The sequence below is a fragment of the Zonotrichia leucophrys genome, chromosome 2 (genome assembly GCF_028769735.1).
Source record: "Zonotrichia leucophrys gambelii isolate GWCS_2022_RI chromosome 2, RI_Zleu_2.0, whole genome shotgun sequence".
Classification (NCBI taxonomy): domain Eukaryota; kingdom Metazoa; phylum Chordata; class Aves; order Passeriformes; family Passerellidae; genus Zonotrichia; species Zonotrichia leucophrys.
In genome coordinates this window covers 54,019,413-54,045,346 of record NC_088171.1, presented here as the reverse complement: position 1 = coordinate 54,045,346, position 25,934 = coordinate 54,019,413, and the positions used below count along the sequence as shown (strand labels likewise).

Genomic DNA, 25,934 nt, shown 5'->3' with positions numbered 1-25,934 from the left:
CACAGAGATCTGGCCACCATTCTGCCAAATGTATCAGGAGAACCTTAATTTGATCTCAGAAGAGACTCTAAGAAAATGAAAACAGTACCTTTCAGTTTGGAAGAAGTGCTAGTGTGTTCAGCTGCTTTGTCAGCTAATGTGCTGCTAAGGGTATACAGACAGAAGTTGGCAGAGAAAGGGGTTAACTGAAAATTATGGATGTTACGCATTATGGACCAAACAAGCTTCCACATCTCCTTGCAGTCTAAGGTCTGTCTTTCATTTTCTTTTATAAAATGTATAAACTGATTTAGTATTAAAAGTACAACTTCATGTTGAAAATTACAACACATTATGACACAAAGGAACAAAGGCTGGAAGTTGAGGGAAATTTTAAAAAATCGAAGAAACAAAGAAAGAAATGAAGACATGAAAGAATTGTGTTTAGTTCGAAAGAAAAAAAAAAAAACAACAACAAAAAACCCCACCCCAAAACAAAAAAAAACAAACCAAAACGAAAACATCATCTTTCCCCTCGCTCCTTGCCTTTTTAAAAATATACTTGAAAATGCAGCATTTGGAAAAATCTACACATGTCTAAATTTAGGGTCTGTGTTACTTTACTCTGCATTTCTTTATCACACTTTACTCATCCATATATCATTTTGTAGAAAGCCTATGTGGCAGGCTGATGCATGTCTTACTTTACAAATATTTATTACCCACTGGTGTGTTCCTATCTTTGAAGTTACAACCACTTCTCCTTTTCAGTCCTTGTTCCCTCCTTTTTTTTATTAAAAAAAGAATCCTGTCAAACAATTTTGTTTATGTGAAAATGCTGTGAAGACTAGTTTTGGTTTTAGCCTCATCTTTATTTTAGTTTGCCTTACTTTCCCCCTCACTTTTCTTCTTAGAAAGCGTAGGCCTGGAATAAGAATGTAAACAGCATGATCTCTGCTGCTGTTACATGAATGCAGCAAGGCAAACCTGGCCATTCATAGGCCCATATGCCCATGGGTCTGTTTCCACAGGGATTCCTTGGAACTGCTCAGAGAACTTGAGCTTGGAGGAAGTATGACTGGCCTTTGAAGAAAGCTCCAAGACAACAATCACAGGCTGTAGCTGCTCAAAAATGAGGATAATACTGTTTTGCAGTTTAACAGGAAGGGATATTAAAAATATATATTTAAAAACAAAAACAAAACTGAAACACAACCAACCAACCAAAACCAACAACAACAACAAACGCAGCAACAACCAACAAAACAAAATCAAACAAAACAAAACCAAGAAACCCAAACAAACAAACGAAAACAAAACAAGCAAATAAACAAAACAAGACCCAAAAAAAACCAAAAAAAAACCCACAACCAAAAGCCACCAAGTAGTTAGCTGCATCAGAAGCCAACTAGAAACTGTCTGAATGTAGAGACATTGCCTTGTTATGTAGAGGGAATTCTCTCTGTCCACAGGGGATCAATGTTTTTTCTCATAACCTGATTCATCATGTTATTCTACCAGAGAAAGTATGGTATTTTTCTGAGGTAAAAGTGATGTGCCTACCCGAGAATGAGCAATTAGCTTTTCCAGTCAGAAACATGATGAACTAAAATTTATGTCTTATTTTTCTTCCCTCTCTCTGTCCCTCTAAAAAATTGCATGTTTGAGTATGTTAGAGAGAGCAAAAGGGAGGCCTAATTGCTGTCTTGACCTACTTTTACACCCCAGTCACTTAAATCCAAGGGTTAAACCTAGGTTCTTTTGCTCTGGGTAAACACAAAGGAGAAATACTGACCAGATATTCTCAAGAGGTAAAAATCACACTAAGTCTACTGGCAAACTATGGAAAATCAAGGAATTTTGGCAAATTATTTAGTACAACATAAAACACTTATCACAGCCCATTCAACACAAAAACCTTTAAAGCCATTTGATGTTACATTCTGTGAAAAGTGAGTTCAATAAGAAGAAAGGGAAAAAACAAGAAAGACAGGAAAGATATAGAAAGACAGACATGTAGCCACCAACTCTTGGATTCCAGCAATGAGATGGATAGAAAATTCCAAGATGAAGGTAGGGTTAAGGAGCAAGCTTGCCTCATGGTCTGGCTTCTTACTACCTTGACGCATCCTGGGCCTTCTTCCCATTTATGGCATTTATGGTCTCTCAGCACTCAGGATCTGGGTTAGGCAAAACTGGGACTGCCTCCAGGGTGCATGACTGACAGACACTGCGGGGCCAGGGCGATGGGGGACTGGGCAGTACCTCACCAGAGCAAAGCCTGACCCACCCCCTTCCACACACTCCAAGAATCCCAAGATGTCTAGAGACAAATTATTATTTTCAGTCTCTGACACCTACAAATGAGAATTTCTGTTTTACTCTAAAGTCTGCCATTCTCTTTCGATACTCAACACTATGTCTGCATTTTCCAGCTGTACCAACAGTCAAATAAAATGTTCAGCTTGCTGGTGATGCCCATTTAGTTCACACTGGTCATTATAATGCTCAACTCCTTTTCCTAAGGGACAGTTCATTTCTATGCATGCACCTCAATTCTGTGGAAGTGTTCAAGGCCAAGTTGGATGGGGCTTTGAGTAACCAGGTCTAGTGAATGGCATTCTTTCCTATGGCAGGGGGATAAGAAAAAGATGCTTTTTTAATGTCCCTTCCAACATGAACTTTTCCATAATTCTATGATTTCTGATATTCAGCTGCTCTTTCATTATTTTGTGAAGTTATTCAATAACTCCATGCCACCAGCCTTTTTTTCATTCTGTTTTTCAGATTTTCATGCTCACAACACAGTCCCTAATGCAAAGCCAGACACTAATGACATTTCCCCTTTTCCTTCATCTCTTTTAATTAAAACTATTACTTGTGTGCTGTCCTCTTTATTCCATGATGGATTGGTTTCTCTAGGAAGAGTTAGTGGGATATTTTTTAAATTCCTCCTGGAAAATACAAGCTGAATGTATCAGTGAGAAGAGGTATTTCCATGAACTTGTTGATTCCTTCATAGAAATGAAACAGGTTTTCCATATAGCAAGCACACATTGACCCTTATTGTCATTAATCTTATTTCATCTTTTAGCTCATTCTTAGATATTATGGATTTTGCAGGCTGTTCTCATTCTTTTCCAAGTTTATCTAATATGTTTTTAGAATTATTTACTGACATTTCTATTCTTTTCAGTTTTTCCTCAAATACTTTTTCTACTGCCCCATCATATTGAATTTTGGGCTATTTTTCAGCACTGTGACTCTACTGCAGTATACCTAAATAGTTTGCAAGCTGCTTTGAAATATTGAGCCATCTCTTTTACCCTCTTGAAGTTTTCATAAGATTTTGAAGGGTTTTCTTCTGCTGTAGCAGAGGAAGGTGGAAAGATGGACAAGTACAACTTATCTTCTTCCTATTTCAGAACAATATTATGATAATAGATTATTGAGTTGGGTTATGCTGTTCTTCTTGTCTAGATGCTCCCTGAAGAAACCATTTGTGGCAGCAAAAATATCAATCTCTGCATCATGATTTGATGTAATTGTTACTGCATGGGAGTAATTGAAAACACTCCTGTGTTGCTGCATTTTCTCTCTCTGCAGTCCCTCTACTTTTCCTTAGATGTTACAGACCCTCTCAGTACCTGGGTGGGTCACTGGCAGGGTAGGTGTAATACTGGGCTGCTCCTGTTTGGACTTGGAGTTTCTATTTGTAGAGAATGCCTCTTATTTGTTGACATAATTAATTTATTTATCTGATCTCTCTTCTTCCTGTCCAGACATGAGGGGGGAACATAAAGCTCCTATGCCTGAGGGTACTTTCTTAGGCTATGGAAATAGGAATGGAGGAGCAAAGCCTGAAGCCCAAACCTGGAGACAATTTCGCCACAACAGCTGTGTACAAATGACCAGGCTGCCCACTGAAAGCGTGAGAAAGGAGTAGGATTTGCATGAAAAGGTATGCAGCTGAAAGCGTGCCAAACTTGAAACTGATTCACACTAAGGTAGTTGGCCATTGCTGAGAAGGGCCTCAATTGCTTCTGAGGGTTGTGTCATCTGCTAGAAATTTAAAAAAAAGAAAGAGGTAATCGTGTGATATGTCACTTGTTAACCAATCTGTCTGTCCAGACTCAGGTAGATTTCTGGCCTCTGTATACTCTCTTGGTGGGAAAAGCGATGAGTGTCTGATGTCTGAAAGTGGTGCTGTGTGTCCTTCCTGAATTGTGCCATTTCTGGGACTGGCATGAAGTCAGTGAAGAAGACAAACAGCTCAGCTGAGAACTAAGATTTGGACTTTTAAATGGGCTCCTTCAGTAGTAAGACCCTGTGAAATTGCATAATTGCATTCTGTAACGGGATTATTTTTTACCTCTAGCCTGATTTCAGTTATCTTCAATTATCTTATTTTCCAAAAGTATTCAATTTTGATCACTCTCATATGTAGTTCAGTAAAGTGCACGTGCTTTCTACCACCTTACTATCTGCTCTTTTATACTCAGTGATCTTTCTAGGAAAACAGGACTTCATTTTGCTTTCAGTTTAGCCACTCAGGTCTGTAACACCCATCTGCCTTCATTAAGATCAAGCCAACTGCATCTTAATTCAGCCATAAGAGGCATTCTTCTGTGTGTCTAAGTTGTGGAGGAGTAGTCTGCTCAAGAGCCCCTCTAGGGATCTCTACTAGTATCTCTTGCCAACTTTCCTCTTTTTTTGAATAAAGCTGCTATGTTGGTTTTGTCTGCTGTTATATGACATTCTGGAAACCATATCTGTTGATATACATTTCTATCTTCTCAGAAACAGTAATTTTGTCATGTAATAGAAGCTGTATGAGTCAGATATATTAAATAATTTATAGAATTGTAGAAAGGCCTGGGTTTGAATATCATCTAGTTCCCTGCCTTGAGCAGGAACACCTTTCAGTAGACCAGATTGCTCAGAGCCCCATCCAACCTTGCCTTGAACACTTCCAGGGATGGGGCATCCACAGCTTTTCTGGGAATCCTGTGCCAGTGTCTCACCACCCTTACAGTGAAGAATTTATTTCTGTCATCTGATCTAAATCTATCCTGTTTAGTTTGAAGCCATTCCCCCTTGTCTTGTCTCTACGGGCTGTTGTAAAAAGTCCTTTCCTACTCTCTTGTAGCCACCCTTTATGTACTGGAAGGCTGCTCTAAGGTCTTGCAGGAGCTTTCTTTTCTCCAGGTTGAAAATCTCCAGCTCTCTCAGCCTGTCTTTGTAGGAGAGATGCTCTATCCTTGTGATCATCTTTGTGGCCATCCACTGGACTTACTCCAGCAGGTCCTTGTCTTTCTTGTGCTGAAGCCCCCAGAGCTGAACACTGTACTGTAGGTGGGGTCTCACAAGAAGGCAATGAATTTGTCCCTGTGTCCACTGTTAAAAGACAAAATAAACCCATTCCCTCTCACAGTCCTCATAAGATGAAGATACATAGAACTGTCTAGTCATGTGGACCTTTCTCCCAACTCTTTCATTTTGGTGCTCAGAGTCACTGGCCATTGGAGGGGAAAAGGAAACCTCATTGTTCACTTTGTCCTGCAGAGAGTGTTTGGGATTCTCTAGCAGACAGTGACTTTCTTCACTATTTTCCCAGGGAATGCAATTTTAGCAGAGCTGATGAGAAACAAAAGTAGACAGGAGAGATGAGATCATATGGTGACATTGTGTGAGACAGCTCTTTTGAAACCATGAAGCACTCAGAGGTCATAGAAGTTGTGCAGCAGGTATTTGCAAGCCACAGATTTGATCACTGTGCTATACTTCTATCAGCAGTATAAGGGAGGACAGTCACCCTGACCCCTACGCAGTACTTCAAATCAGTCTGTGTTTGTATTTCTAGGAGACAGACAAACTTAAGTAAGAAATTAATCACTGAGAGCAGCCATATCTATCTAGCCATGAACTATCAAAACTCTGATTCTGTTAGCCCACTGACAAGCATGGAAAGTTTTGTTATATGCACTGAAACTAACCCAGTGATTCAATAGCCCAAGCAGCAGTGTGAAGATGCTCTCTAAGGTAAGATATCCACACTGAGTAGAAACTATCCACATATCTGTTTACCAGAATCATTTGCTGTTATCTGCCTTTGTATATTATTAACTTGGTCTAATTTGTTTAGGATAGGGTTGTTTTTTTAGTATTAGCATATTGTTCTACTTGTGAAAAAGGCAGTTCTTAGTTCTCCGCTGTTCTTTTCAAATGGAGCATTTCAACAAGCTTGTACAATAGAAACAGTTCTCAACAGCATTCTTAAAGTAAAAAGGAAATAAAATAGCTGGAGAAAATGGAAAACATCTGGATTGCACTATCTAGTACTATATTCTGTGTCATGAAATAGAAATAATAACTTTCTGTTTTACACCTGAAGTGTAAGCTTCAGTTGTACCAGGTTAATACACCAGCAGTTGGAATCAAGTAGCTCTTAGAGTTTTATTCTCTTAGAGCAACTTCCAAATCCAGTTGGATTTGTCTTTTCTGGCAATAATAATCATAGAATAATCTAGGCTGGAAAGACCTTTACGATCACTGAGTCCAACTGTATCATAGAGATCATAATGAAGGGAAGAAAGCATATATTCAAACATGTCTTAGTAGTTTCTGAAACAAATGCTTTCTCTAGCACTGATTGCATTGCTTTTTTAAAAATATATTTTCAGTAAGAGGAAACCAATTCAGTTCTCCAAGCTTTGTAGAACAGTTTTCAGTGCCTAATTATTTAAAGGCCTGTTGATAGCTGTGATGGCCTATGCTTGCGCACTATGCAAAAAATCTGCCTAAATATCAACTTCAGAATTGTCACCCCACTGACAATGTGTGGAATGTAGCAAGAGCCCATTTATCACCATAGGAATTCAATGACTGGTGCAAACCCTTCATAAATTCATCCCGCTTTCAAATATGAGGGTACTCAGATAATTTCTCACTCAGAGCAGTAATCAGATGCTTGTAATCAAGCCTCTGATCATTTCATCTGACTACCTATCAATTTATAAACTAACCCATGTGAACTGACAGCTTTCCAATTTTTTTTTTTTTTCTCAGTAATGAAAACTCCCCTTTTATCTGTGTAAGCATCTAGTTCTGGATTATTTAAAGGGCATTGTGGTGATGGTAGCTGAAGACCTAACAGTCTACAGGCAACGGGAAGTTGCAGTTGCCTTTAGCTTTTGTACTCCATGTGTTTCACAAGGAGTAGTGAACAACCTAAAATTCCATTACTTGTTGGGCCATGAATTCAAATGTCCATTTAACATATTCACATTGAAGAGAAAAATAAATACTGTTCAATCCAAAGAGGCATTATTTCCCAAGTTCCATGAATTTCCCTGCAAGAGCAAGGAATGCATATTAAGGAACAATTACACAAGGCTTGGTGAAACTCCCTTTATTTATTTCACTTGTGTTGTTGCTGCTGTTGTATAAGAAAGAGCAAAATAACAAAAAGAACAAAGTAAAATAAAGTAACAGCTGATCCAAACATTTTTAACATGTTGAAATCCCGTTCCAAATGCAAAGACTCTTTCTTTCTGCCTTTTCTTTGCATTGATTTGCACAAGCATTTTCTCTGTGAGCCAAATACATCTCTGGTATAACTTCACTGAAGTCACTGGACTTACACCAGAGGTGGTTTTGGTCCTCTGTCCTGGGTAAATACAGTAGGAATAAATTGGTCACACAGGCAGAGTGTCTGGCAATAAGTGCACTGAGTGGTCCTGGCAAACCAATAGGAAAAATCTAAAATAAAAAGCCCAAATAAGTCTTTTACTTAATACAGGGCCTAAAAATCTACTGGGAGCTGCTGAATACTGCCCACTAACTGTACAAAGTATAGGTAGCATGCCTTCCAAATATCAAAATACCAGACGGAATGCTGTGAAAATAAATAACTTCTAATATAAACAAATGAGAACATATCAAACTGTTACCTCTTTAAACATAATGTAAATAAAAAAAATACCAGTCCTTCTACACAATAAATATTAAGAAACCATTGACATAGTTGAAATGTACTCATATAAATTAACAACTTTAATTACATTAGCCAAACAGACATTGGTTAAAGCACTGCATGTAGTATGCAAAATAATAATAATAACAATAATAATAATAATAATATCAACAACAAAACACAAAATGATAAAAACAAAATAGGCTTCATAATATCTTGGCTTTCATAATTTATATATATGTATATACATATATATAGCTGTGTGTGTATATATATATACTGTAGACATATATATAATATGTATATATATAATATAATTCAATGTAATATAACATAATGTTATATGTTATGTCATATTAAATTGTATTATATTTATATATGCATATTATTATGAAGATATATATACACATACATATAGAATATATGTATGTATATATGTATCTTCAACCCATTGTCAATGTGTTGTTTTTGAAAGTATTTAAATACAAAGAAACCCATTGAGAATTAACAGATTCATTATATCTCAAAAAATAAATAGCTATAAAACCCAGAAGTGCTGCTTGTTTCGGCCCATGAAAACCTTGTTTCTAGTTGTTCACAGAAGATCAAATTATGATTTTATTTACTCATGCTGAAAACATTTTACTCCACATGTAATGCAATGAGAGCATAAGGGGGAGTAAAGCTTTTTTCAGTGTAAGAAAAGGGATTAGCATCTGTTTCTTATACTGATGTACACTATTGACATGAAGTTTAACTTAAAGAACTTGATAATTTCCATTGTATCTACCTATACTTCAGAAATAGATTTTTCTCAATTTATTGATGCTGACTGGTAACTTTCTAGGAAAGGAGACCCTCTGAAAATCAATGGCATTGCTTACAGAGTAAGGCACAATTCCACATGAGTAACTATAGTCCATCAATTTTTAATTTTGCACATAAACTTTACAGATGCCTGAAGTTCTCTGCCTAAGAGATATTGCTGCTAGCCTCTACATGGTCTTGTGGTGTCACTGTTAAATGAATTTGACAGCTTATTTCTCAACTAAATACAAAAAAAAGGAGGTATATATAATGCAACCCTACTCTGTAGTGATTTGGTAGGAGAGTGTTTCTATTGAAGTCAATGACAAAACTCCCATTTCATTCAATTTTACAGTTTTGGGCACTAGACCATGAGTGCATAATAATTACAAGCATCTGTAAGCATTTCCTTTTGCTAAATCTAAAGGATACAAATACATTCAGCCCTCCCAAAGAAACATCTTAGCATGCACTTATGCCAGTTTCTTAGGCTTTGTAACCAGAGCATCTGACATGGAGATGTGAAAAGACAACCAAATGTGGTCAGCTCTCAAGCAATAAGATTATGGAGGCACTAAACAAATACATTTCTGTGATTAAATATATACTGAAAATGTATTTTCAATATAAACAGTAAGTAGGTTATATGGAAAGGAATGTGTTAGTAGTTAAGAGCCTTTCTTTCTTTTTTTTGGTACAGTCATACCTGAAAGGAGTAGTAATTTTTAAGGCTGCATGCCCTAGAACAACTGCTTAAATATGGTAACAATTTCTAATGCTATTTTAAGTACATGCAGATTTAATTAAATCAAATTATCAGGGATGGGCTATTTTGCTGGAATCATTCAGTCTTGATTAGCATCCAAATTTCTTATTTTACTTTATCATACAGTTTTTCATTTCCCCCTACTTTAAATAACTCTGACCACAAATCAAAACCCCATGACTGATGCTAGAGATTGGAGGGAGAAATCTTTTAAATTTGTGACCAGTATACACATACAAATGCAAGCTAAAAAAAATAGGGCTTGGAACACTTACTTCTTGATTTGAAAACTTTTTTCTGTTTTTGGTATAGCTATCATGAAACATGCTCACAATATCTAAAATCCTATATTCTTTCCTCACTTGGAAGTTGTCTCAGGCTAGTTTCAGGCCAGTCCCTATTCATCACATTACATCTGCTATCAAATTCAGGATGACAATTATTTTTTAAAGGGTCTTTCTCCTTTAGCCAGAAAACAGAAAAACCATGAGTTTTTCTAAACCAACTTTGCTAGCAGCCAATGGGAGTTTTGCCATTGTCATCTAGGGGAAGGTTCGGGGATTTCAGGTCACCAATGCTCTCTAAGTAATCACTGTTGAGAATAAATTTTATCAATGTGAGCCATCTGACCTGTTTCCCTTACCACTGTGTTCAGATCCACCATGATGCAAACAGCCTCATTCAAATAATTGGATTAAACAGCATTGGCTGTGGTGCCATTCACTCAGAATCCTTTCTCTCCCTTGATAGTGCCCACAGCAGAAGGAACCTGTCATTCACCCTGGCACAGCTTTACTCATGTAAGTAGTTTTACTGATCTTGTAAGGAGGCCAGTTGACATCAAAGGGCCTGTTGACACAAGTAACCATTCTGGGACATCTGATGATGTAAATAAGAGTTCTGGGGCACCCAATTTTAAGGCCAAGTACAAAGACCAGTGAACTAAATGGTATCCTCAACAACTCTCACAGACTGTGTCCCTGTTCCTGCTGCTCCAAAGGCTGGCTCTGCTTCTAGAAAAATTGACAGAAATTCTGCCACATGCTTCAAATAAGCAGGGCCAAGAACTTCGTTAAATTTATAAAGATAAATTAGTTGTCCATCCTTTTTTTTTCCTGAAAATTTTCCTACTAGCATTTGGTATCCCTCACTTTCCCCAGGAAGAAAACACAAAAAACCCAACAAACTTCTGTAAATAATTTAAATCAGAAAGCCTTGATATTTTACAGAACACTTCAGTGACAAATTTAGTGTTTAACCAATTATATTTTTTCAACTTTTTTTTTTGCAAATTGCAAACAAGTCTGTAAAAAAACTGTGTTGTATAAAAAGTACATAAATGTATAACCCATTAGCTGTACTATGCAATCTAAATATTGTGGAATAAATTAGATAGAAAACTTAGCTATATGCATGTATGTTGATACTTATTCAACAGAGGAAAGGGCTATTTTTTTTTTCTTTCTTTCTTTTTTTTCTTTTTTTTCCCTTTTCATTTTTATCTCTATAGATACATACAAATACAGACATGCGCCCATGCGCACACACATCTGCACACGCAGAGAACACACACGCACACATGCACACACAAACAGTTTTGGCTGACAAAAAATGAAGGCCCTGATTACACTGTTTAAACATGGTTCTTGCCATGAAGGTGCTAACACACTATCCCTAGCCAGTGTGACTGGGTTATATTGTGCTATCTTTTTTCTTTTTTTTCTTTTTCTTTTTTTTTTTTTTTAAACAGACTGTGCTCTCAGCAAGATGGGGAGCTGTGTTAGTACTTCTTTCCAGGAGAGGCATTTAGAAGCCTGTCCCCTCAGAAGGCAACTAACAGGGGCTTGGTTCAGCAAACCTAGGAGAGTCTGAAGCTTCAGGCTCAGGGTTATCAAACTCAGTGTAAACAGGGCCTAAAGGTTTCTCCCGTTCCCTCTTATCATCTCCCCCTACCCAAAGACAAATTTAAGTTTAACATTCTTTTAAATATGACAGCGAAATTTTTTTTAAAAAACAACAACTATCTACCTATGCCCTACGGGTTGGACCCTTCAGGTTAGGTGTTGACACTGAAAATTAGGTCTTACAGGTAACACGCAAACCCATTAAGAGTTGTCATGCTAGAGGGTGGTGGTTGAGAAAGCCAGCATTTCAGCAAAGACTGTATTTCAAACAGAAATCCAACCACAATTGCCATTTTCTGTATATTTGCAGGAGCAATGGTGGACAGGGCCCAAGGCTGCTTGTAATTTTACATCAACACTTTTTAAGTGTATACCAGCACTTTAGGTTTCTCTTGCACAAATACCATTTTGAACATGTAGCCTCCCACTTGGCAGTAAGAAACAAAAAAATCTTTTAACATACTGTGCTTTGCACACAAACATTCATTGTTTTAAGAACAGTAAAATGAAGCCAGAAGTGCTTATACCTTGTGTATACATACATATATACATACAGAAATATATACATATGTATGTATATCCCTTGGACAAAGTTGTTTCCCTACAATGCACATTTGCTGTGCATAAGGGCCGAGTTTAGTGTTGTACATACAAAACAGTATGCTTATGCTCAGATGGACCTCAGATCCAAGCACTTTGGATCCAAATCCCAGGGATTTTCTGGGCTTACTTCAAATGGTGATTTTTTGTTGAGGGCACTATTTGAATTTAACTGGTTAACAGATATTCTAGCCTGAATGTAATCAACCCACTGACTTAATTCAAACCCTAACTCATTACAGGTGAATGGTACCAACCACAAACAGACTTTATAGAGGCTTCCACAAATGTCTTTGGTGTATGTGTCTATTCATTTTAAGGTACAAAATAATAATAATTATTATAATAATAAAAATAGCTATTTTGTGTGCTGTAGCAGTTCTTGTATAGCTCACAATAAGTGCAGCTCTCAACCCCTCCCACACCCAACCACCCTCCCTTGCAAATATTTGTTAAATAAGGATTAGACAGGTCAGACACCATTGTAGTGCAAATAGTAAACGATTAAAAATTTTTTTACAAAATATAGAAATGTTTGACTCCAGCAACTGGACAAACATGTTCCTTTCAAGTATCTCTCACCAAAGATTTTTTTTTTTAAACAAGTTACTTCCATTTTAAAAAAAAAGTCTCTCTGTTTTTTTTTTTTTCTTTCTCTTGCAGGTAAACAGTTTCAAACCATCTAGGTTGCATAGTTCTAACATTGTAAGCACCTTTACAGAATGTAACTTTTATTCTTTCATTAATTTTTTTGTTCCGTTTTTTTCTTCATTTTTCTTTTTTCCTTTTTTCTTCTTTTTTTTTTTTTGTAAATGTAGTGCAGAAGATGAAGGTGTACACACCCTGCACACGATTGACCCTTGATCAATGTTAAGTATGTGTATTGTGTCTGTATGTATAGAGACATGTATATAAACACATAGCCATATATATACAAACACAAACACTATACACCTACTCAGTTGCTCTGTAAATGTGGGGGGAAAGCGCCAGTGACTGCAGTGATCATACACATGGCTTTTCATTGACATTTTGGACTTTGTCCAAATTTCTGCAGGTTAGATGAGCTGCTACCATGGCTTGACCTGATGGGTAACTAAGGGAGGGAAGAAAACTTCCTTCCCCTAGTAGTAACTAATGTTTAGTATACTATGTAACAAGATAAGGAGCATACTGAAAGGAAGGGGAAATCCCCAATCCATACCACCATTTTGACCTATCTTGTTCAAGCCCATCTTCATGACATTTTCATCCTTTTTTGTAGCTGAAGTCTTTTCTGATCTTCCATAAGTCTTTTTTTTTTCTTCTTTCTCTCCCTTTTCTTGCTCTCTTCTATTTTTGCTTATATTTCTGATGATTGTTTCACTCAAAAAATATTATACCATGTCAGGTCTTTCCTCTTCTTGGGCTTTTGATACATTTTCTACTTAACAAGAAGGGTCTTGTGCACACTAGCGTCTACGAACAGCCACACTCCTCCACAATCATATTCTGTATGTCTTTCTTAATGATGTTCTGGCCATCGTCATAGTAGAGCATGGACATAGGCCGGAGCTTGGTGGGCACACAGCATGATTTGAGGTTGGCAAAGGGGCTATGGCCCCGCATGCGGTAGTGGTTGATGACAGTGGAGTGGAAAGATAATGATGAGCCAGATGTGCCTGCTATATGGCTGGGACACTCTCCTTCGCAGTAGTTGGCATGATAACCTGTAGGAGCAATGATCCAGTCACTCCACCCTATGTCCTTGAAGCTGACAAAGAACTGCTTCTTGCAGCAGATGTTGACTTTGCCATCACACTCCAGGCCTCGTCTTCGCCGCCTGTGCTGGCGATCCTCTGAGTGACGGGCAAGCATCATCAAGAAGGGCCGATGTGATTGCTCCTTCTCCTCTTCTCCTGTGAATTCTCCAGCTTCCTTTTCTTTCCCTTCCCCATCATCTTCCTTTTTCTTCTTCTTGCCCAGTAGCACCAGGTTGGCTCCAGTCTCTTGACAAAGGTCACAGGCAATCCGCACATCCAAAGAGTTCTTGCCTTGGTCCAGGAGTCTCTGGACACTGCTGGAGACAGGGAAGATGTGCCAAGTGCTCTTACGAGTGTCCACTGCCTTTTCTGAAATCAAAGTCTCACTCTTTTCACCTTTCAGCCCCCCATCCTCTGTATCTTCTGCTCCTTCAGAATTGCCTTTTGGCTGTCGCTGCTGTTGGAACAGGCGGATGGTGACTTTTGTCCTGCTCCGGTTGGCCTTGGAGACCTTCAGGAAGAGCCACACTTCAGCATGCTCCACCACCGATAATTCACTGCCTTCCTTGGAAATCTCAAAGTGCAACATTTTCTTGGCTGTGCCTGATTTGGTAAATGGAAATAGACAGGAAGAGCTTGTTAGTATGTCTGCTTGATTTTGTTAAAGAGACTTCTGTTACTTTTTCCACAGGTGTGAAGTGCCCTAGGTTTTCTATTTGGTTCTTTAATTTTTATGGATTTTCTTTTCTAACCTTCCTTCACCCCCTCCTCAGTTTATATTTTGTGAAAATACATTTGCCTGTTTTCCAGCATATTTTAACCAGAGCATTTTTCACAGTAACAATGTAAAGGATTAATGGATCTCATGGCAAATAAGCATCAGTTGCTGCCAAGGTTTGCTTCAGCTGTCTTTGTGATCACTGTGAGCTGAAAGGCAAAAATGCTTTATGATGGCAGTCCATATGTACCATATGCAAAAAAATCTACACCTAATATCTGGTTAGGAAATAAGGTCCAGTGCTACCTGTTCTTTAGCAATACTTTGAAAATTATGTGGGGAAGAGGTTTACACTCTCCCTCCATAACAATACATCCTTCATTTGCATCTTAAAATGAGTTTGTAAATATCTATTGTTTCGAAAACAAACACATGCCTAAAATATGAACCTCCACTTTAACAAGTTTTCAGATTTATATTGTAAAGAATTGAAGAATTGCAGCAGGCAGACTTTTCATCCTGTTAGCTGTAGATCTTGTTCCTAATTTAAGGCACTGTACTTGCTGTGATTATAGTAATGGTGAATACACTAAGAAATGAGCTAAAGAACTGTATAATTATGGGATGGTTCTCTGGCATAATTGTATCAACTTGCTAAGATGTCATTATGATGATTGTGATGGTGAGGAGGTGTTTCTCGGATACAGAGCTCATATCCCTGGCAGAAGTTGGAATGAATAATGAGGGCTGTTTAATGATTTGATCACTAGAGCATGAAGAAGTTAAGAGAGAATGAATTAGCTGGGGGATGGTGGTGATATAATTTTTTCAAGAGAGGTACTTTTCTATTTTCTTAACAAAAAAAAAAGCCCTAATGATGTCTTTTGTTCCTTCTCAGCATGGAGGCCAGGATGGACTGGGGTCAGAGATTTGCAATATATAGATATCTGGCCTTAGTGAGACAGAAACTGTATTCACAGTTATCAATTTGTCATTAATATTATTCTTGAGCTACCCATAGTTGTTTACCGAATTTTCTGTGAAGCAATTCTTCTTGTCAGTGAACTGTAACTTTGCAGCCTAAGACCAGAAAGTGGTGATTAAAACAGAAGTAGCAGGACACATAACAGGAAAAGTTGCCCTCTTTGTAGCAAGGGTCTTCTCCTTGCTTCCCACTGCAACTGAATTCACCACTATAGGCTCCCTGACCATTTCCCTATTCTCCCATTCTCAGGTGATATAGGACTAGAGCAAAATCACAAGAGACATCTACCTTGTGTTCACTTGCAAATTGAAGAGTTGCTGATTTCTGAAGTTTGTAGGCAGGCTGTGCTGCCCCTTGAGCTACCTGTTGCTTTTCTTCTCTGTGAAGTACTAGCCCTGACACATTCAGCTTTCCCTCGTGGCATTCCCAGGTCAAAGAGAGAGACATTTCTGAATTACAGTGTCCAAGGGGCATAGTGTTTTGTTTGTGTTTTCCCACTAAGTGAGAGTGTGAAATTGTAGACTTTAACTGTCACTGAGATATGGAAACACATGGTTTGTGTTGACTGCTTCTCACAGACTGAGAGAAGCTGATGCCAGTCTTCAGAGTGAGTTACATTAATTTCTTCTTTTAAGGAAGTAGCTCATAAAAAAGATAGAACAAGCTGACCAGTACTGTGAGGCATGATGAAAGTACTCTTTTTCTATTATTTTTAATTGATTCATTCAATAATGACTGAATGGCTAATGCTGGGTTCTTTTCCATTCTGGTAATCAAACTATATCAAAGCTGCCAGCTGTGTTTGAACAGAGGTCAGGTGATAGACACCAGTGTCACTCCTGACTCAGTTTCAGGGCGTGAGGAGTTGTACAGTGACATCCCTCCAGTCCAACAGAAGTACAAAAGGCTGGTTGCCTTGTACATAGGGTATTATGGAGTTTTCTCTCAGATAATGGATACTTCTAAGGGCTGTGAGAACCAGCCAGACTCTGGCTTTATTCCCCCTGACTCTCCCTTCTAAGGCCAGCTTCTAACTTTAGGTTATCCCTTCCAGTCCTGATAAATCCTTTCTGAGGGGGCCTGGACTTAAGGGGAACCTGAAGGCAGGTGATGTGCCAAGGGTGGGTTGCTGGTTGCTGCCAACCAAGACTCCTCCATTCAACCCATTCTGCTTGCTGCCTCTACCCAAGCAAACCTTGGTAAAATAAAATGTGGTTTAGATCAAGCTGCAGAAGACCTTCTTCCCAGCTGCTCTCTTTTCCCCAGAGCTCACAGACTTCTGTCTGGAATAAGCATGGATTGCTGGGAATTGCTATACTTATTTTGCATTCTTGAGAAACCAAGCTGTGCATAGACAGCAGTTCTGGCTTTACCAGGGGTCCTGTGCATGGCAGATCAACTGTGCTGGGTGCATGAGAAGCTCATCTGTGTTGGAAATGGACAAAAAACCTGGTCTGGTCATCTGCTCTGGAGAAAGCAGGTAGGGTGTGCAGACCTGGCTCAACAGTGGAAGAAGCTGTATGACCTATCTAATCTAAAAATCCAGGCAGCCCTGAATTACAGAATAACTTAGCACTGTTAAGTGCTAGTGCATGGTATTTCACATTCTGCTATTTCCATCCTAGTGGGAGTTGAAAATAGTTACGAAGTGACGTATCTGCAACAGCAAATATTCACATTACCTTTTGCACTGGCCAGAAGTGTAGTGATGCAAGCAGTCTTTTTGACAAATATTACATGAAAGGAACAGGACCTCAAAAACCCTCTTAAATAGCTTTTCAAATGCTCCTCCATGTGTGAAAGTAGAATTCTTCCTCATTACTAAAAATATTTGAACAGCATGGTGAAAGTACATGAGTACTTGCTTTTTCTTTACTTAAGGGAAGTGAGCTTGAACAAGGTAGCCTAAGACATGTCCTTCTACAGGGATAACAGGCTCCTTGTAGGTTGTTAGCTACAATAACAGCCTCTCTGGATGTCGTTAGCTACATTTTCAGAAACAAATGGTGGGTTAAGAGTCTAAAGGAAAAGATGCAGGGAGCTTATCTGAACCTAATATTTCTGAATGAAACAAAATCCTGAAACCTGCACAGCTAATAAAAGGTTTTATAGCAATTAAAAAACACTTTCCCTTTCATAGGTCTTTTTAGAAGGAGACTGGGAATAGTGCAAGGTTGAGGATAAAAAGCATGCTTTCACATTAGGAAAAAACGAAGCTTTTCTGAATTCTCTCCACATTCACAACTAGTTTGTTACGATCACACAGCACAAATGGTATGAATCCTGCAGTTTTTAAGAGGTCACTGTTCTCAGACAAGCTCATTTTGAAATCAGAGTTTGGCCTGTTCTAAAACCAAATTGAGACCCTAGGATCTGACTTATTATGGTTACACATTCACTTTATAACAGGATCTCTGTTTCCAAAAGGTTCAGTGCTACAATAAAATAAATTATTCAAGTGTTCTGAGACAAAAAAATAAAAATAAAAATCTATAGTTAAATTTCTCAAGATATTTCTTAGGGATCTAGTAGTCTTTCTTTATAGGTCTGAATTAACGGTCAGGATTAAAGCTTCAGTTCATCAAACTGAAGGTAAAAGGGAGACTCCTGAAATTTGGGGATGGTATCACTTCCATAATTACATTTGGTTTACCCTTTTTTCCTGCTGTTACATTTGCCATGGGTGATTTGCAAGGGTCTTTTTCCATTTGTAATCATCCTGCTCCTCCTGCCTGACTGCTGAGGAAAGACCCACAGCCCAACAGTGATAATGCCTTCATCACTTCCATGCTCATATAAACAGCAGTGTCAACAGCCTGGATTGTTATCATAGCAGAAGGCAGCTGAAAAAGGAGACAAGGGATTACCTTGGGCTCCTTTTGATTGCTTTTCCTCATTTCCCTTTCCCAAAACATTGGAGAGGCCACCTCTCTGCTTTACTGCTGAGCAAAGTCCCTTCCAGAAGGAGGGCTGTGATGCCAAAGGAGCAGTCTAGCAGGGCAAGTGACACCAGCAAATGATGTGAGAAGTGGTTAAAAATACAAGCTCTAAGTAGTGCATATATGGTAAAAGGTTTAATGGAAGGAGTTACTGAATGGAAAGAAAGTGTAGCAGTATATATAGCATGGGAGTTTTCTCATATCTGTTTTTCTCTTCAGCAGTGCTCATGCACCTTTTTAGGAGAGAAACCTGAACATGCAAGCAGAGGGGAGCCTGCACAGGTACCCTCCTCTCCACCTCTGGAAGGGCTGGCCAGGGCTCGCACAGGACTCTGCAGCCAGCACCTGCTCCCAAGCAGCACGTGGGTGATGAGCATGGCACAGTAGGCCGTGGAGAGACTGGCAGAGCCCTTGAGGGCCCAGGCCCAGGGGGACTGGAGGGGCAGCCCTGCATCAGGTACCTGATGCTGTGCTCCAGCAGGGATCTGCAGGTCCAGTGTGCTCTTCCTCTGAGGCTAAGGATCCTTCCCTCTGTATGGCTGGCTTTAACTATGCCATTGAAGTTCTGTTATTTGCAATTTGCAGCAGGATTCAAGATCAAGCCCTGCTATTTCAAGCTATATACAGATACTAGGTGGGGTCGAAGCTATACAATTGAGAGTATCTTCTTCTGAGTAAAATGCAAAAATATTTAATTTTTTTTACCTTTATGCTCTTAAATTATTAAGGCTTTTTCTTTCATCATGAAAGCCATTATTCTTTGTAACATTATAATGTGGCTTATTCTTAATTTCTCTTAATACACAGAATTTATTTTACTTTGAAAAATGCTCAGCGTGTAAGAAGGTGCTGTCCCTTTAAACATCTATGCTTCACCGGTACTTAATTTTGAAACGTTTTTACATTATACTGTAAGTGAACTGTTTTTCCATACAAAGCAAGCTTTTTTTTCCTTTTTTAGTTGCTAACTTTACTACTGCCTATGTTTAGATTTGGGGGAATTTGTACTGCGTGCCAATCTGTAATTACATTCAAAAGCATCCTTCCCTTCACTTCTCATTTCCGTTCCCCAGGAGACAGAAAAAAAATAGGTTACTAGAAAGGTTCCTCTAAAGAGAGTGAAGAGAAGAGCATGGTTATTGAGAGATAATTGCTCAAAATGTTTACTAATGAGTGACCACTGGAGTTAGATGAATTCTTTGCAGTGTAGAATTTATTCAGAGAATTTAGCGTTATCGTCTGGTAATTATCCCCTAGGCAGACTGATGATTACAAATCTCCTATTGCCACAGTTAGACAGTGGCCATTTCTGTGAATGCATTTCAGCCGATGGATCACTGGCAAACAATTTATTCTGATTATTCATTATCCAGCATATGTGACCACTCATCCAGGTCACATACTTTCATTCCTGCTCCCTTACTGTTGCCTCTTACAGTGAGAGGGGAAATTATGGCACAATTAATACCTTATCTTCATGCTTACTTACCATTAGCTGTCAGAAAAGGAAGATTTTCTTGTAAGAGAAAAATAAATAAAAAAAGAAAATCAGGAAAAAAGAACTATTCCCTGAGTGCTTGTGAGGAAAAAAAAAAAGCAGCAGCAGCGACTTTATTTAAATACCTTTTCTTGAAAAGTTAACCCAAAGAGGCACTGACAAGGTCATTCAGAATGTGAAATAATTCAGTTCTGGTGAACCTTGACTCTCCTCTGCTATTTTGTTAGGAAGCACTTTACATCCACAGCTTTGAGTTCTTTCCAAACGGAAAGCCCTTCCCCCACATGGCTTCAAATATTTAGAAACAAAAAAGGTGTTTGTTTGGTTGAAGTTTGTTTTTTTTCTTTTATTTGATTTCTTCGTTTATGTCTAAAATAACTCAAGCAAAGTTTAGGAACATTTGCACCAGCAAAATATTCCAAGGTAAAAACAATCCCAAGGCTTCATCTTTTTTCTTTCTTTTTTTTTTTTTTTTGAGAGAGCAATTTTTTGTGCATACTTGTAATAATTTGCTGTAAATTCTAAAATTAAGTGGATCAGAGGCTGCCTGTTTGTTTTCATTAAAATATTTAATTTCTGAGCACTAAGGCCCAAATCCCAGGCCCACTGAAATGAATAACAGAATTTCCAATTGCTTCCAGTAAACTAAGCTTCATTCCTATATCAACGTTGCAAAGCTCTGTTGCATTAAATGAGATTGCCTTCTCATAGGCATATCTCTATATATAGATATAGATAAAAGAATTCCTGAACATGAATCACTTACAGGTATGCAAGGCAGATATATCCTGCACAGAGGAAACACATGAATGCACATCCTTGTCTGCAGGAATGCTATGGGTGCAGGCAGAGGTATAGGAGCATGTCTGCCCTGGGATTCCTGCATCTAAGGACATACATGTGCTCGTACACACACACAGGCAAATACATATTCAGATACTCCTTACTAGCACACAAAACTGTGGGCCTGGCTACACAGAGATGGACACATACAGTACTTTCTTTTTCTCAGGTATGTTTTTCTAAACTGGTTCCCATTTTCCTAGATTCATCTGTGCTTTCTCAGGTTGTTCTTTAAACCAACCATCCACTCTTAATTCTCACATTTTTGATACGGAGAAAGAGACCAATACAGAATGGCTTTCCTCTTCTGGAAGCAGTTTGCCTTCATTTGCTAAACCTGAAATCTTTGATTTGGTATGCCAGGGGGGAGGGGGGCAGGAGGGAAGAAAAAACAACAAGGGAAAATAGGCTTGTTTTCTAAAAGCTGAGGAGACTGCATTAAAAAATGATGTGAGAAAATCATCTCATAGGATGATTCATGGTCACATTTCTCAGTATCTTGTAAAAAATAATATTTATAATTTCTCATCTGTCTAGATTTCCAGCACTTCTAGCATCCATCTTTTACTCCTCTACCTATTTCCTTCCTGCATTATTTTCCTTGCAGCTTTTCACTCCAGTGAATCCTTGCCTTTTAAATAAACTAGAAGAGAGAAACGATCCCCACTCAGAGCAGCTACAGATAAGCATAAAGATCTCTGGGATTCAGAATCCAATTAGGTAAAATAAGTGTGCGGGAATGTTGCCTCGTGTGGAGCAAAAAGCCTTTGGAGTGTGCCCTCTCGTGGCCGTTCTTTATTCAGCATGAGTATTTGTACCCTTAAACACAGTTCTTTTCAAATGAAAATTGTCGAAATTATTCAAAATACATAAGCGACACATCCTTTGGGGTTTTTTCCATCCTGAACTGCCAGCTTGGTTGTATAGGGTAGGTGAATACATGTATCCCTCTGCACATGAAGGTAGGCATCACATAATCAAGTCAGTTCACCTGGAATTCTGTATGAAGTGGTACAAAACAGTGGAAGTGGTCTAAATAGCTGGCAGACTCCTCTTTTTTTCCCCTGGAATCTCTCTTGAAGATAAATCTTTAGCTTTCTGTATTTCTATCTGATAATTCCTGTCACCTTCTCGGGGGCTGATGTTAGCAACCCATTTCATTGGTAGTTTAGTTGCCAGGATCAAATTCAGTTGGCAGAGTCCCAGAACTGCCTAATAAGCTGTCTACTGAAAATAATGAACGAGTTAGTAGCCAATCACATTTATAAGTATTGAGTATCTCTGTTGTTGAACCTGTTGGATTTGCTTGTCACAAAATTTTATGACCCCTCTCTTCAAAAAACTATTTTTAAGACTTTGAAGTAACACACAGAACTCTGGCACAGCTTCCCTTACAGCAGAACTAATCGACATTAGTAATCTCAGTTTGATATGCAAGTAGAAAGTAATTTTCATGTTTTACTTGTAAGAGTGCCAAAGGACAGTAGGGTGCATTTGTAACTTTTGCCCAATACTCACAGTCCTTAGTTTTGCAGAGATCTGTCTGGATTTGTTAGCTGTAAAAAGTACCTGCCAACTATTTTGCTGATTTCCTGGACATAACTACACCTGTTCTTCAGACAAGCTTACTACATTTATTTGCCTTTTAATTGTCTGAAGTCTGCTCTTGTTTGCATTTTGGTTTATTTTAGAAAAAAGCAGTCTCAAGACAGAGCTGCATGCACAGGGTGCCGCTTGCTCATTCACCCCACTTCTTTGCATGTTTGAGAATATGGCTGATGAAAGATGGAAATACTACATTTTTATAAAGGCAAGTAGTTAATGTGGCATCTGAAAGACATTTCCCTAAAGGCTTTATGTCAAGCCATACACAAAGAAACAAGAAGCCTAAAGTCTTATTTTGCTTCTTGTAGACATTTTTTTGACACAATATGAGATGTTTTCATTCATTTTCATTGATTTCTTATTGCCCTTCATTGAGGCAGAGTGAGTTTGATGTTAAAAGCAGGAAACACATTAACCTGGCTGTGAGCGGAACATGTTTGTTCTCCTGCTTGGTGTTTAAATTTCTTCATGCTATTCCCAGTTCCCACAGTACGAAAAGTGGCGGCTGTGGCTATAATCCATTCCTGTCTTTTTAACTCATACTTCCTATATGACATGTCACTTGCCTTTGTTTTTTGCCTCCCTTTCCTTTACAGTAAAAAGATACTGGTTCAATATTTGATAGGAGTAACTTCCAGTGCACAAGAGGACAGGATCTCAAGAAGGGCTTACTTAAGTTGCTGCAGCACTGGCACCTGTAAAATGTGGTAGATCCTCTGATATTAGCAATTTACCAGATGAATGGCTGTAGATGAATACGCTTCAGTAATCTGAAGTTACTCCACAGAGTGGATTTATCATTTCTATTATAAGCCCAAACCAGAGCTCAGTTGCTCATAGTCCCACCCTTGTCCCAAATCAAAGAGGTATGGAAAGGCAGCAGGTATGGAAAAAATGGACAGAGCAGCCCTCCTGCCTAGGCTTCCAGGATCATCTTAGTATGAAGGAATAGAACTGTGGCAGGGAGGAGAAGGCATGAGAACACGGTGGATGCCCCTGTCCTGCAGCTCCATAGCGTTAAGTCCTCTTCAAGTAATTTGTCAGCAGCAGTAGGACAACGCTATGTAAATCAGGCTGAGTGACAGTGTTGGTGGCTGGTGGCGGGGATCGGTGGCAGGATGATTGGCCAGTGTGTGGGCAATGGCATGGTTTCTGCTGCTCACGTGACTGCCAGAGCCAATGGCTTCGGGAGCCGCCGTTGGAGGGTATTGTACAGAGTAGGCATATATCAAATTCCAAATTCCTTTGTGTCAGAGCTCAGGAGAGACAATAATGTGTTTACAAATGATTGCGACGCACACAGTGAAGAGAAACCACTGTTCATGCCATATGTGTTCCACTGTGCTCAGAGCGAGCTGCTGAAAACCAGGTGGGGAATCTGACTCGTAGACAGCTTAGAGGTTTCCTTGCTTTTATAAATTCATTTCTAAACTAATGTTGAGCTACCCCTGCTTCTAATGACCTCTGGCACTGACACCTACTCTCTGCTTTCTGAAGTGGAGGGGATGGAAAAACTGAAAAGCCTGAGCTCTCATACTGAAAGAACTGATAATATGTATATTGACAAGGACTCCAAAGGCAAGGGCTCCTTGTACAGTTGGAAATCAGACAGCCAGCAGGAATGTCTGCACTTAAAAGCATGCACACTTCTTGTGCATGGCTTCCCTGCAATCAGAACATCTGAGTCAACAGGTTTTCAGGACTGGAAACTCTGAGTGTTGTCTTAATTGTTTATACTGCTGCAGCAAACTTTTAAACAAAAATGCTTGGAGTTCCTTTGCATACTTTGCCTACCATATGCTGTACCAAACAAAACAATGACATTCTTTTAAAACCGTCTTGGCAACAGGAAAAATGCTTTGGCTAGACAGCATCATAAAAAGTTGCTGTTAGTTAGATGATAGACTTATTGCAAGTAACTGCTATTGATGCATGCATTAGCATACCCACATACACTAACAGATTTATGTGCAGATACACATACGTTGAATTAAAATGGGTTCTGGTCCTATTCATGTAGGAACAAGACAGCAAAGTACAACTTTAGAGCTGTTTCCTATGGGCAATTTATGTGAGACTTAAGACTTTACTTACTAAACACATATATTCTGAGCTCTTACTGCCTAAGAGTTAGGGGGAAAAGAGCTGTGAAAGAGTTCAAAATACATCCTACCAAGGTTACATTTTTGGCAGGAGTGTTTTAGGAGCAGAATCTTTTTTCCAGTATGCAGAAGTCTGCATTACAAATTGGATCAGCTACAGCAACTTGTCCAGTTCTATTGAAGTCATCTGACAGTCCCTGAAACTCTTTATTGCTGAAGATGCTGTGTTAAATTAAAGAAAAAAAAAAGACAGAAAGAAAAGGAGGGCAAAAACCCACAAAAAAGTCATCTCACTTCTAAAACTTTAAGCTGCTTCATCTGATTTTGTAACTTCCACTATAATTTTTACATGAAAGGGCTGTCTCTGAAGTAGTTTGCAGTTCACTTTCTGTCTTCATAAACTCCCCAAAAGGCTACAGCCTTTTTTCTTTTACCATCAAATCTGCAATCCAGCCCTTTACTGCAAGTACTCTGTATTTACAGGCAGAGTTTGGAGGACCCTGCTGCAGCCTGACTTTATGTTCAAGATTGGTTAGAGAGCTTCCTCCCTGTGTGACTGACTGTGCTTAGCAAGTGTAATCTGTAGCCAAGACTAAGTCAGAAAAATCAAATTCCTTCAGAGTCCTACCCCCCCATCCCATTCCTCCTTCTCCCTTCCCCCCAGTCTCATCCTACAACCTTGTAGAAAACATTATTGCTGAGGAGAAGAAAATAAGTTAATTGCAGTTTTGGCAGAAAGGATATTTTTCAGTTTGGGGACAAAGGATATTTTACAGTTTGTTTTTTTTCAAGCACTCACCTGATTCTGCAAAAGTGATGATTTCTGAGGTTTGCTCCACAACTTCATTCATTTCGGCTCTTCTTCCAACATCATCCTCTATTTCCACATAACCATCCTCTCCCACCTTTCCCACGTGGAGTTTTTTGATGGCATTTAAAAGTGCTGCCTTGGGCACTGGCTGGGTGATATTAGGTCTGTCCCTCAAGTGCAACATGTTCAGTATGTGCTTCTTTACTGCTTCCACCATCTCAGGCTGTGAGCTGGGCACATCCTTTGAGAGCGTGGCAAGGGCACATGATGGACAGTCAGTGACTGAACTGTGCCCCTCGGATCCTGGGGTTGGGGAACTCCTCACTATAATCCAGCAAAGCACCAACAGAAATCCTCTCTTCCAAAGCAAAGGCATCCTGGCAGCAAAAGTTGTTGTGATTCCCTTTTTAAAAGGCCCTGCTTTTCCTCCCCCTTCACGAACAGTTTTTTTGGGGGCTGGTTTAGTTTGCTTGTTTGTTTGTTTGTTTTTCCTTCTCTTCAGCAAATTCTCTGGAACAAGAACCAAAAGTTTTCTGTGAAGTTTTGTTTGCAGGTTCCCTCTCTGAATGCAATAAGTGCTGTAGATGTTTGTGGCTGTCAGGGAGAAGAGTTCTGACTCTGTCTCAGAGTAGGAGAGAGACACAGAGAGAGGGAGAGAGA

The 25,934-nt window shown here is 38.9% G+C and overlaps 1 protein-coding gene across 1 annotated transcript; it reads right to left on the bottom strand.

The window, feature by feature from the left end:
- Positions 1 to 12,828: 12,828 nt before the first annotated feature.
- On the bottom strand, positions 12,829 to 25,903 carry INHBA (inhibin subunit beta A). Its single transcript, XM_064703388.1, has 2 exons — positions 25,263 to 25,903; positions 12,829 to 14,376 (listed from the first exon to the last, which is right to left on the bottom strand). The coding sequence occupies exons 1-2, from the start codon at positions 25,648 to 25,650 to the stop codon at positions 13,490 to 13,492; spliced, it is 1,275 nt and encodes a 424-aa protein (XP_064559458.1). The 5' UTR covers positions 25,651 to 25,903; the 3' UTR covers positions 12,829 to 13,489.
- Positions 25,904 to 25,934: the final 31 nt, after the last annotated feature.